General features: G+C 40.6%; 1 protein-coding gene across 1 annotated transcript; it reads left to right on the top strand.

Moving 5' to 3' along the window:
* The first annotated feature begins 1,096 nt into the window (after positions 1-1,096).
* Positions 1,097-12,440, top strand: sgsm3 (small G protein signaling modulator 3). Its single transcript, XM_072368985.1, has 21 exons — positions 1,097-1,277; positions 4,207-4,290; positions 4,447-4,532; positions 5,128-5,191; positions 5,672-5,883; positions 6,054-6,161; positions 6,359-6,502; positions 6,703-6,898; positions 7,106-7,251; positions 7,619-7,852; positions 8,024-8,206; positions 8,365-8,520; positions 8,652-8,706; positions 8,796-8,845; positions 8,980-9,132; positions 9,233-9,303; positions 9,483-9,531; positions 9,694-9,779; positions 9,885-10,007; positions 10,523-10,583; positions 10,952-12,440. The coding sequence occupies exons 2-21, from the start codon at positions 4,284-4,286 to the stop codon at positions 11,030-11,032; spliced, it is 2,265 nt and encodes a 754-aa protein (XP_072225086.1). The 5' UTR covers positions 1,097-1,277; positions 4,207-4,283; the 3' UTR covers positions 11,033-12,440.
* Positions 12,441-12,454: the final 14 nt, after the last annotated feature.

The following is a 12,454-nucleotide window of genomic DNA, read 5'->3' as shown; positions in this document are numbered from 1 at the left end:
AAAATTTCAATTAATTAACCTTTGACTGTTTTTTCCACCACTCTTTTTGTTATCTAATCATCTGTGATAATCCATTGTTCCATATCAGTGGATGTGTGAGGGAGAATGAAACTTTTATTGTTGTATTGCATGATTTTTCTTTAAGATTTTCGTAAAACTGGTTGAACTATGTAGGCATGTTTGAGAAGTGTGTCAGTGTGAAGAGAATTCACTTGTGACATTTCTGTGTCATAAAGCCGAACAACCACACTTGGGATGAAGCTGACTCACTGTTAAAGATTTGACCTCAGCATAGCTCATCTTCTCATGAGCCATTAGGTATATGAAGGAATTTTAAGTGTTATTGATGCTTCCTCCACAAAATGTCAGAACTTTGTTCACGGACGTGGACAGCAATGTCTTATCAATAATTACAGTCACAAAAATTAAATTTTTCCTTCCATTTGCTGTTTTCTTCCATCAAATCGTATAAATCCAGTTACCAAATTCAAAGTCAGTGGTAAAAATCAAGATCAAACACATGCTGAAATAATAATAATAATAATAATAATAATAATAATAATAATAATAATAATAATAATAATAATAATAATAATAATAATAATAATAATAATAATAATAATAATAATAAAAAACTATTCCAGAAATCTCTGACACAAGTTATTGGACCATAAACTTTATTGACAAATATCTGAACCGGTGAAAGACAATGCCAGACACCATAAAAATCATGATCCTCCCTCAATCCCTTTTGTTTCAGCTCCTATCAATTATGGTCCCCCCTATAGGTTTGAAAAATGTGGAACATAAAGATAATCAAAGAAAAACACCTAAGCCAATGAGTGGATGTAAAGAATGTCAACTAGATGTTGAACATAAGCTGCAATCATTGATACGAAGTCAGATTTACCAACCGGTTCACCTATAATGTGTGACTTCTGTGAATGAATGAGGTTTCATACAAAAACGAATGAATGGAACAACGTTTAGCCTTAAGGGCCTGCGTCACATAGTCCACGCGGAGGGATCTATTCTACTAGGAGATGTAGTTCCGGGTTTTGGATCTACTTCTTGGAATGGAAAAGGAACGGGGAAAAAAATCTTACGTGCGAATGAATATGCCGGAGCTACACGTCGGCTCTAGCAGGTGCACAACATAGGGAAATCACTAATGCAAGGCGAGTAATGGCATAACATATGGTGTTTACGATTCCCAACGACAAAAGGCACCTTCACCAGAAACCAGACTCTTGTGCTTTCACTTGAATAATGTCACGGTAAGTTACGTGAGTAATGTTGTGTCAAACCATTCAATGCAACTGTTAGCTGAAGGCTAAATGTAGCACGTATGGCTAACAGCTGACAAGGAAGAATGGACACATGAACGCTTGTCTTTGCGATGTTTTTGAAATTTTAGTCAGTGCAAGGCCTAGGTTTGTCTTCTTTTTTTTCCCGCTGCGTGTTTTATTTAGCGTTTGTCATTTGTAAATGGATACAAACCAACTGGACCAAATATGCTGTAGTGAAAAAGTCATTGCTGTGTTGTCGTACATCACTCGACGTCAGCCGTGGCTTGACGTAACGTTACTTTAGCGACAGTGAAACATTATGTTTTGCATACACAAATGTACACGGAATACTTAAAGCCTCATATCACATATAATTTGCATCACATTAGTCGGTTAGCTTTTCAGAAAGCCACAATGTTAAATCAAGCTATGATCTATATTAATGAAGTAATACTACTACTACTGATAATAATGATAATAATAATAATATTAGTAGTACAGCAGCGAAAATGTCTTCCACTGCTATGTTTTTAGGCAGTTATACCTAGAAATGACAAGATGACACTTGTTGTCTAGTGTCTGTGTTCATATGGCATGTTGATTTAAAAAAAAAAAAAAAAGCTCTTCTGCAATTAGATCAGAATGATATGCATGTTATTGAATTCTACCTGTATAATGATATTAACATTTTCTGGAGAGGAGATGATTTAGGGAGACGTACAATACTTTCCTATTTCCTTGAGCTTGAGAGAAGAGGGGGATGGGACAGAGTGGGTGACGTGTGGCTTTTTGTGTGTGTATGTGTGAGGGAAATGAGTCACCGATATTATGGTTACTGTGGGGGAAAAACTCAAAGTGTGTTTAAATGGCGAAGAGAGGGTCAGTTGTGGTTTGGACGAGCTTTCAGGGCATCACAAACTCCCTTTCTATGCTGTGGAAACAAGAAAGGAGGAGTGTTTCAGTGCACACCCTTGTCTGTAGAGCAGGATGTCAATGCTCTTGGTGCTGCAGGGTGTTGACCACTATGTGCAAACAGTAGGTGAGCACGGCCACACCTCTAAAGTGGAGAAGATGTTCTTATGTTTGTCTTGATGTCGTTGTCCTTCTAAAAAGTGAACCGGCTTAAACTGAAAGTGAAGTGGATTGGTGGGTCCGAGGTTTGCATTAGTGGCTGCCGCAAGTTGACTTAAAAGCATTGTGGCATTTATGATTTGATAATGTGTCATTAAAACCATGCATCACTTTGTAATAAATCTGTGTGATGTTGAACTTTTAACCTGAGGGACTAGTTAAAGGCAAAAAAAACTGGAGTTTTAATGCACACATGTGAATGCTTTCGGTTTTTTTCTGTCGTACAATATTCTGTACATCACCATGTCAAATTTAAAAGTCCTTGACCGTTGGTTTTCTTCATATAAAGTCAGAAACAACTTTATAAGAGATGGCATGCTTTATGCCAGAGAGCTTCAGATGCGTGCTCTGGGTAAAGACCTGAATTGTTTCATATTTTGTCTCGCTATCAGCGGTAAGCAACATATCCTGATTTCACTCTGAGACGAGGAATCTCTAACCTGGCACTTCCTTTTTCCTGTGGTATTCACAGGTCGACTGTCAGTATGTGCAGCGCTTCGTCAGAGGGCTTCTGATGATGTTGGGCGCTCTTGGCTCGTGATCTAACCGTGAATATTCTTTTAAGGAAGTTGCTTTAAAAATCCCAGCACTCCCCCGATTTTCACACAGAGCTTCCCTGAAAGCACTTGGCCATCCTTCCGACCTCAAATTGATTTCTCATCTCTCTTAAGTCCTAAATCCCCCTTGAAATGCTGCAAGCCTGCTGCTGGAATTAATCATTTTGGCAGGGTGTTTGCATGGTGGTGAGCCTCTTTTCCCGGTTCCACTCATACTGCTGTTGTGACTACTCGTGTCTGTTGGTGAGCGCTTAGTCAGTGCCTACATTTCAGACGGTGTTCCCTCTCACACTGTTTATTCTTTTTCATTCTCACTCTCACTTTATTCAAGTGTGATTGTTTCTGTGACGACGAGGTGTTCGTGTTTGATTGGGAGGAACTGAAACCTCTGGGATTTTTGGTCTTGCCAAGAACTTATCGCTGTAAAGTGGCAGTTGGTGCTCTCGAGACCTTTTTGTGCAGCAGTTGATTTGTTGTGTGCGTTATGCATCTAAGGTTTTAAAATCTGTTCACGTGGAGCACTTGCAGTGCAGACTGATCATGCAAGAGTAGTTTTCTTTAACTAGAGAATTCTCATTGAGGAAATAATTGTCCAATAAATTGAATTAAGACCACATGTAGGTTCTTTTTTTTATTTTTTGTGGTTGCATTACAATCCTCGCTTTATGTGGAAGAGACATGTTCTCTGTAAAAATAGAGCTCATTCGCAAACAGAATTAAAGTAGATTATTATTCTCTGGTAAGTTTTATCATCACGAGAAGAAACAAAGGCATCCTTTCTCTGTCAGTACGTTTCCTTTCTCCTCGCTTAATATGATGACGCAGAAGCTCTGAATCTGCCGCTGGAGGAAGGAGCATTTTCTACTTGCATGATTGTTGGTTTTGAAGCTGGATGCACTTTCTTCATTGAGAAGGTACTGGTGTATTTTTTTAATTATTATTTATTTATTTTAGGGACAGTGTTCAGAGTTTAGGAGAAAGAAGATAATGAATTTGAGCGACAACACGAACAATACTGCGTGTGACTTTCAGCCGTTAAACAAACCAGGCTGTCAATGCAGATTAACTCGAAGATTAATTCGATTGCAATTCTAAACGCGTTTTTATTCTCGGTATAGTGCAACGTGCTTCTGTTCACACACCTGGAACATACTGGGAGTCATCTTTAAGCTCTTGGCGTGATCCAAAAATGTAATCGGGAAATGTTCTTTTTCTCTGTCTTTCTACAGAGTTGCTCTCAGCTGATGTGCTTTCTGCAGAGTGACTGAAGTCTCTCCATATCGCAGCCGTTCACTCAGTCATCAAAATGTCTGGTAATGAGTTCATATTGATTTTTAAACTGAATGATAAAATGTGCATCTTTGCGTATGTTGTGTGCAAGGCTTTTTCCCCTCTTTTACTTGATTTTTTTAATTTAATTTTTCTATATATATTCGAGTAAAGATGTTGTTTTTCTCCCTCTGTGTCAGGTACCTACACACCAGCTCCTGGCGGACCATTTTCTGCTCTCACCCCGAGCATGTGGCCTCAGGAAATTTTAGCAAAGTACCACCAAGTAAGAATCTGACAGCTAAACAAAACAGCAGATGACAATCGGCAACACATCTGCCCCAAAAAAATCATTAAACCACATAAAGGAAAATACACAGAGCCTCCATGACGGAAAAATGAAACCAGTAAAGAAGTACTGTTAGCTTCCATCCCTCCTAACGGCCAACAGGTGACACAAAAAATGTATAAAATACAGAAATTGATTTAAAAAAAATAAAAAAAAGAGAGAAGAAACATTCTGATGAATCACTCTTGGTTTCACAGGCAATATATATATTAACATTTTAAGAATTATTAATGAGTTTATGATCTTAGTTTGTAGTTTCAAGTCTTTTTTTAAATCAAGTATGATGCTTTTCTTGTAATTTAGCGTGAAATAGAACATTATTCTGGGCTGAGTTACCTTGTGATAAACAAATCACTAGCCTATGGCTGTGCTCTGCTTCCTCAGTTCTCAGTCAGATCCATCGCTTGCTTGCAAATGTCAAAATAACAACTGCCGAAATTGTGAATTTGAGGCTTCAAAGTGTTTATTCAGACATCTTTCCCACTGTGAGATGCGCGCTAATGAAATAAGTCACTGCTTTTTGTCTCCACAGAAAGATCCATCAGAGCAGGCCGAACTGCAGTTTGATGAGTTTGGCTTCAGAGTAGAGACTGAGGGTAATTTTTGCTCAATATTCACTCAAAAAAAGAAAAGAAAAAAAGACACTGATTCAATTCTTCAATCTGAGTCAAGAAGAATGAAGTCTTTGTATCTGGGTATATTGACTACATTATCTTCACTGATGGAACCCATGTGATATCTGCATTTGTTTCTTCTTCTAATGCTGATGAATAAAAATATCATTCAGTGCCACTTTTGTTATCAGTTTCATAGCACTCGTAATGCTGTAATGTAGTGATTTAGATTTAAACCTTTGTCTGCTTCAATTGTCCAGTATTTTCCATCGTTACTTTTGCTTAATAGTTACCATGAACACACAGGAGATGTTCATGTTTGCCATCCATTCAGGAGTTTCTTCTTTTTTTATTCGTCATTGTCCTTCACATGTCTCTCTCATGCTATAATTTCTGTGTTGATCTTTGTTACGTGTCCTTTACTAAGCCTAAATCTGGATCTATTACTCTTTCCTCCCTCAGATGGTGTTGAGCCCAGGTCCTGGCTGGGCACCGATGGCTCACCACAGCGTGAAGACCCTCAGCAGCGGCTGCGCTGGCAAGCCCACCTGGAGTTCACCCACAATCATGCAGTAGGTGACCTGACCTGGGATCTCATCGATGCCGTCCTTCCGCGCTCGGAGCGTCTTCGATCCTTGGTGCTCGGCGGCATACCTCACAGCATGAGGCCACAGGTAAGTGGACTTTCTCAGCAGTGAGGAACCGCTTGTGGCATTGATTAACGGTGGGACACCGTTAAATAAAGAACAGTGTTGGCTGAACAGATGCCGTTAGATTTAACCAAGAAGGAAATCTTCTCTCTTCGAGGACCAAATATGTGCTCTAAAGGTGTTTCATCTTTTAGCTATGGATGCGTCTGTCTGGTGCATTGCAAAAGAAGAGGACCTCAGAGATCTCTTACAAAGAAATCGTCAAGAACAGCTCTAATGATGACACCACGACAGCTAAACAGGTACAAGATTTCAGATTGTGTTGAAGTTGAGGTACAAAGAGTATAGCCTAATTGGAGTAAAATACTTTGTTTGAAGATAATTAGATAAGGGGTCAAGCACTGCTATTGCTGTATAAATGTATGCTCTTAGGTCTGAGAAGATTCTGTCACAGTTGAGATGATAATTTGTTGGTCCTTTCTCGACTTCTGCCCCTCAGATAGAAAAGGACCTGTTACGGACTATGCCCACCAACGCCTGTTTCAGTAGTTTGACCAGTGTCGGGGTACCGAGACTGAGACGGGTCCTGAGGGGCCTCGCCTGGCTCTACCCTGACATCGGATACTGTCAGGGCACTGGCATGGTGAGACCACAGCTGCTTTACACACGTTTGTTGCTTCAGCACAGAGTAAAAAAAACGTCCTTATTTACACTGCGCACTTGTCAGAGTGATGAAGGTGTCACCAGGTGCTTTGCGGTATTTGCAGTTCTTTTTTCATTTTGACTTCTCATCCATTGAGCTTAATTGTGTTTTGTTTTTTTTCTACACACATATCAATTCAGGTCATATCCTGCCTGCTGCTCTTTCTTGAGGAGGAGGATGCTCTGTGGATGATGTGTGCCCTAATCGAAGACCTCCTCCCTCCATCCTATTTCTCCTCCACTCTGTTGGGGGTCCAAACAGACCAGAGAGTTCTTCGACAACTCATTGTTCAGTACCTGCCAGCCCTTGACCGCCTTCTCCAGGAGCACGACATAGGCAAGAATAATAACTGTGGTGCACCGTATCAGAGAGGCAACGGGGATATTTGACACTTTTTTTCTTTCTTTTTAAATGACATGATAATTAAACAGAATGACAATTACAAGATGAAACCTTTTTGGTAAATTTCTTCTGCTGAATTAAATGTTGTATTTGATCAAATGTGTATCAGATAGAGTAACACCTTTTTCCTCATGCGTGCAGAAATGTCGCTAATTACCCTGCACTGGTTCCTGACATCATTTGCCAGTGTGGTGGACATCCGTTTGCTCCTGAGGATCTGGGATCTGCTCTTTTATCAAGGCTCGCTGGTGCTTTTCCAGGTCACACTGGGCATGCTCCAGATTAAGGTAGCAGCACCACACCACCAGTTTTTTTTTTTTTTTTTTTTTCAGTTAAGGATGAGCAATTAAAGCCATTAGTGTCAACAGATACTATAGATTACCAGGGCTTGGAACATATCTGCACAAACTTATTCCCCAGGGATTCAAATGTTGCTGCTGATTTTCCTCTGAGCAGCACGGCAGAATCACAGAGGCTAAAACGAGCAATGTTTACACACACCGATGTAACACTCTGCCACCTCTGTCTGGCATGTCTGAATTACTTATAGGAAAAGCAGCGGGTGAAAGAGCATGTCCTCCTTTTTGCCGATAAGCTACAACCAATATGTGAAAAGGGCTGTTGTTCGTTTTTTTTTTTATTTCATGACTCCAGGAAGAGGAGCTCGTATCATCGGAGAACTCTGCCTCCATTTTTAATACTCTGTCTGACTTGCCAAGTCAACTGAGGGATGGGCCTACAGTTCTTGGGGAGGCGATGAGGCTAGCGGGGACATTATCTCTGGAAACTCTGGAAGCTCACCGACACAAACACCTTGCCTATATCCTAAATGAACAGGCACAGCTCAACAATGGAAACAACACAGCACTCAACGCTAATCTCAACAAGGTTAGTTGTGGTAGTATTGGGAACATTAATGTATTGAAATGTCTTTCAGAGACTAAATAAAAGTTCATGTTTCAGCTTTGCAAACTCGAGTCAAGTCCTTTGGACAGAAGTGTATATAAGAGGTGTGTGTGTGAAAAGGCAAAGAATTTCTCCTTGTTTGTCTATATTCAGGTGGTGAGGAGACAGTCCCTGCGCAGGAAATCCACTCTTACCTCTCTGCTGTTTGGGGAGGATGAGGCAGAGGCCCTGAAATCCAAGAACATTAAGCAGACAGAGTTGGTGGCTGCCCTCCGAGAGGCTATAGCCCGCACTGCAGAGCACTTCCACTGTCTGGACCCTCGTCACTCCAGCACTGTGAGTGCAATGTTTTATGTCCGCTTGTGAAATATGAATCAACCAGTAGGAGAGAAGAGAGTCTCAACTGTGCAGCCCTAAATGTGTTGCAAAAAAAAAAAAACTGTGATCCACTGCAGATTCTTCAGGCTTTCTGAGCCTTTCCCTTCTATCTGTAGGACCTGACTCCAGACTACTCCATGGAGAGCCACCAGCGGGATCATGAAAACTTTCTCGTGGTGTCTCGTAACCGACGGAGACGGGCTAAGGCACTGTTGGACTTCGAGCGTCATGACGACGATGAACTGGGCTTCAGGAAGAATGACATCATCACCGTGAGTCATGGCTTACGATGAGATACTCGCGAGCAAAGCTCTGCGTTTAATTGCTTCTATTTTTGTACACACACAGCATGTACCCATCTGCCTCTGACTCACACTCTGATGTTTTTATCTTTCTCTGTCAGATAGTCTCACAGAAGGATGAACACTGTTGGGTTGGTGAGCTCAACGGCCTTAGAGGTGTGTGCCGTTTGTTTAGATATCTCAGCAATGATTGAGGGAGTTTTCTGCAGTCTGTCATTTTCTCTCCCTCTGTGTGTGTGTGTCAGGTTGGTTTCCTGCAAAGTTTGTCGAGATTCTAGATGAAAGAAGCAAGGAGGTATGGACGGATTTCTGTTTTTAGCTCAACATGGTCAAAAGCTTTTAAGTGTCCGGTCCCGTTTGTACGTAGCACTGAATGCTAATGGTGACAGTGTTATAGGTGATGACGCACACATCTTGGTCTGTCTCCAGTACTCTTTGGCAGGTGATGACTCTGTGACGGAGGCAGTCACGGACCTGGTCAGGGGCACTCTGTGTCCAGCTCTGAAAGCCATCTTTCAGCATGGACTTAAGAAAGCATCAATCCTGGGTGGGCCCTGTCACCCATGGTTATTCATAGAAGAGGTAGATTTTTTGTCTCTTTCATGATAAGACCATATTTTACCAATAATTTGCATGAATTTCAATGAAAATGGTATCGTTGGGTCTTCTGCTTCCCTCTCAGGCTGCCAGTAGGGAGGTGGAGAGGGACTTCAACTCGGTCTACTCTAGACTGGTGCTGTGCAAAACCTACAGGTAAATGACTCGTGCAGTATTGGTGTTTAGCTTTCACCAAAGAGTGAGTTTTGTTATGTGCTGCAGAGGATTCAGGCTTTCATTTGCAGTGGATGCAACATATCATATAAATTAAAATTGCACATTAAAATCTGAATTCCAGTTTGCCAGTATTCCTATTAAGTCATTGTGATTTACAGGTTAGATGAAGATGGGAAAGTACTAACACCAGAGGAGCTGCTTTACAGAGTGAGTCAACACCATCGGTATAGTTTAAAAAAAAAAAAAATCTAATGATTCGTTTTCAGTTATTTTGCTGAGCTTCTGTTTAATGAGGCTTAGGTGGTCTATAAATTAAGCCTGCGGTAAGGAAAAGGAAGTGAACAAGCGCCCTCTGTCTGCTGTTTCCAGGCAGTGCAGTCAGTCAACATGAGCCACGACTCGGCGCACGCTCAGATGGACGTAAAGTTCAGGTCTCTCATCTGCGTTGGCCTCAAGTGAGTTCTCAGCACACACAAACAAGCTTGTAATCTTCCAAATCTGTGCAAATTGTTTCAAATCAGGTGTAAACATCTGTTTTTTGAATATATCTGTTATTCTAGTGAGCAGGTGCTGCACCTATGGTTGGAGGTGTTGTGCTCCAGCATGGCTGCTGTAGAAAAATGGTATCATCCATGGTCGTTCCTTCGTAGTCCCGGATGGGTCCAGATCAAGTGTGAGCTTAGGTAAGAACATCCCAACGAACTGATGTTGTGAATTCTGGCCCAGCAATGCTGAATGTTTACTGTGCTGTATCATCTCCACCGTCTGAAAGGATGTTTTTTATCACCAGCAATTGAATAAATGGGGCTGTGGAATTAATCCTGACAACAAACAAAAGTTAAAACAGTCTTATAAATAAATGGTATTGTTTACTTGGCTAATTTTGTTTATTTTAGGGAAACTTTGTTTCCCAATATGAAAAAATAAAAGTCCCCTAAAATGTGTAGACCAATAATTTAAGAAGTGCTATTAAATGAATAATGTGAGATTCAGACATATATTTCCCCTGAAGTGGAGTACTCCTGCCTGCTGGCTGACTCATCCCATAATACTGACTAAAATGGCATTCCCTCGTGTCAGTTTATGCATAAAGTGGGCTTCAAGGACAAAAATAAAACTATAAAGGAAGCTGCGTTGTTGAGTGTGTGACCTGATCAGTAAAAACTATTAATGACCAATTGTGTCAATGTGTCCTCAGGGTCCTGTCTAAGTTTGCCTTCAGTCTCTCCCAAGACTGCGAGCTGCCGGATAAGAAGGAGGTGAGCTAAGAAGATCTTCCCTTCATCCCCAACTCAGAGCAGAAGGATTTGTGCCCTGTTTGTAGATGGCAGGCGAGAAAAACTTTGTTTCAGAAATCTGATGGAAGTAGTTGCGGATGTGCTGATTCAGCATCATCTCTTTAGTTGGGATCTCTTGGGTAACATGTCATGTGAGACAGTGAATTCCATAGTACTATCATTGGATAGCTTTACATACCCTTTGATTTGATTTTCTTACCCTGCTGCAAACAGTGGCTCTTTCCATATTTCCACTTTATTTTTTAAGTGTTTTTAAAAGGAAAGCTCAGAATCACTTACTTTCTGTTGGGTTGTTAATTTTGACTTTTACATATTCATCTTGTTTCCAGGAGGAGCAGAAGCCACTGAAAGAGGGCGTGCAGGACATGTTGGTGAAACATCACCTCTTTAGCTGGGACATCGACGGCTGAGCACGGAGCAGAAATGCCTAAAAGTTACATTGTGCTTGGTATCTGTGTATATTTGAGGTCTCTTTAGTTGTTGATTTCAACAGCAAATCATTACTTGGGACGCTACTGTCTGCCAATGGAAGTGGCTACGTCAGACTGATGTCTGCGATGAGCACTGGAAGCAACCCAGATGGTGACCGAAGCCGTCAGTAACGTGCGGATGATTTATACAGGATGTGGTGACACACGGGGGACACTGTGGTGCATACTTTTTTTTTTTCCTATGACATATTAGTTCTCACTACAGAGTTAGAAATGTATAAATATACGCAAGTGAAACACTATTGTGGTACAGAATAGTCTGTATTACTGTGACCCTAACCCAACATTAAGCTCTTCTGCAGAACTCACTACTTTGTCTTTTCCGGCTGTTTTAGTGCATGAATTAGACCCTTTTCATGCACATTTAGATCACCCCGGGAAACACTAGGTGTTTTAAAATGGCTCCAAATTCTGTGAATTCCCAAATTTTAAGACCGAAACGGAGCCTTCCTAAACATTGGGCTGTAAAGATGTCAGTTATTTTTGAGAGGAATGCCGCTTTCCTCGTTATCCCAAAATATTTCCTGCTAACTTACTGTAATGTTGCACATGCCGAGTTAAGCCTTTTCAGATTGGGATTCGAAACAATGTGTGCCACCTTAACAGCAGTAGCAAATATGCACTTGTATGATATAATGTACACAAAGTAGATACTTTTTGTGTTGCATAAAATTATATATATATATATATATATATACATGATCTATACTTCCTACTTTTGTTTTTTGTAAATGAATACATTGGTTGTTAGTGACTAAATGTACTTTTGCAAGTTAAAGTAATGCTTTACGAGTCTTGTTTGACTGATTTCCAAACAGATCTTTAGCCTATTTTCTCCAAAGTGCTCTCACAAAAAAAGGGAAACTTGAATGTTTCGCAACGCATTAGATTTCAGAACCTGAGCTGTTCCCATTTCTGCTCGAACTGTTCAAAGTGGAACGTGGCGCAGCCTTTACTTCCAGGCTGACAGGTTGCATATGGTCATTTCCCCCTTCAAGCCAGTTAGATTTTCACAATTTTAAATTAAGTTTTTTTTTGTTTTTTTTCTCTCATTGGTATGTTACTTTCTTTCACAGAGAAAACGCAACAAATCGAAGTTACTTGGTGTTTCTCTTTGTAGGAACAAAAAAAAAAAAAAAAAGAGCATTTGTTCCAGTCGAAGAGACGACCAGCCTGGTATCTGCTCAAAGATGATCCAGGCAGCGGTGATCAATTTTCCGCCTGTAACCCGTGTAACTTAAACCTCGATATGTACGTGTACTTTACAAGAAAAGTATTGAAAACCTATCCCCTTCTCCTGTTTGATTACCTTCAAGTTGGAATATTTTCACACAAAATAAA

This window comes from Leuresthes tenuis, unplaced genomic scaffold (genome assembly GCF_036924035.1).
Source record: "Leuresthes tenuis unplaced genomic scaffold, fLeuTen1.0.hap1 SCAF_17, whole genome shotgun sequence".
Taxonomy (NCBI): domain Eukaryota; kingdom Metazoa; phylum Chordata; class Actinopteri; order Atheriniformes; family Atherinopsidae; genus Leuresthes; species Leuresthes tenuis.
This window is presented reverse-complemented; position numbering and strand designations above follow the sequence as displayed.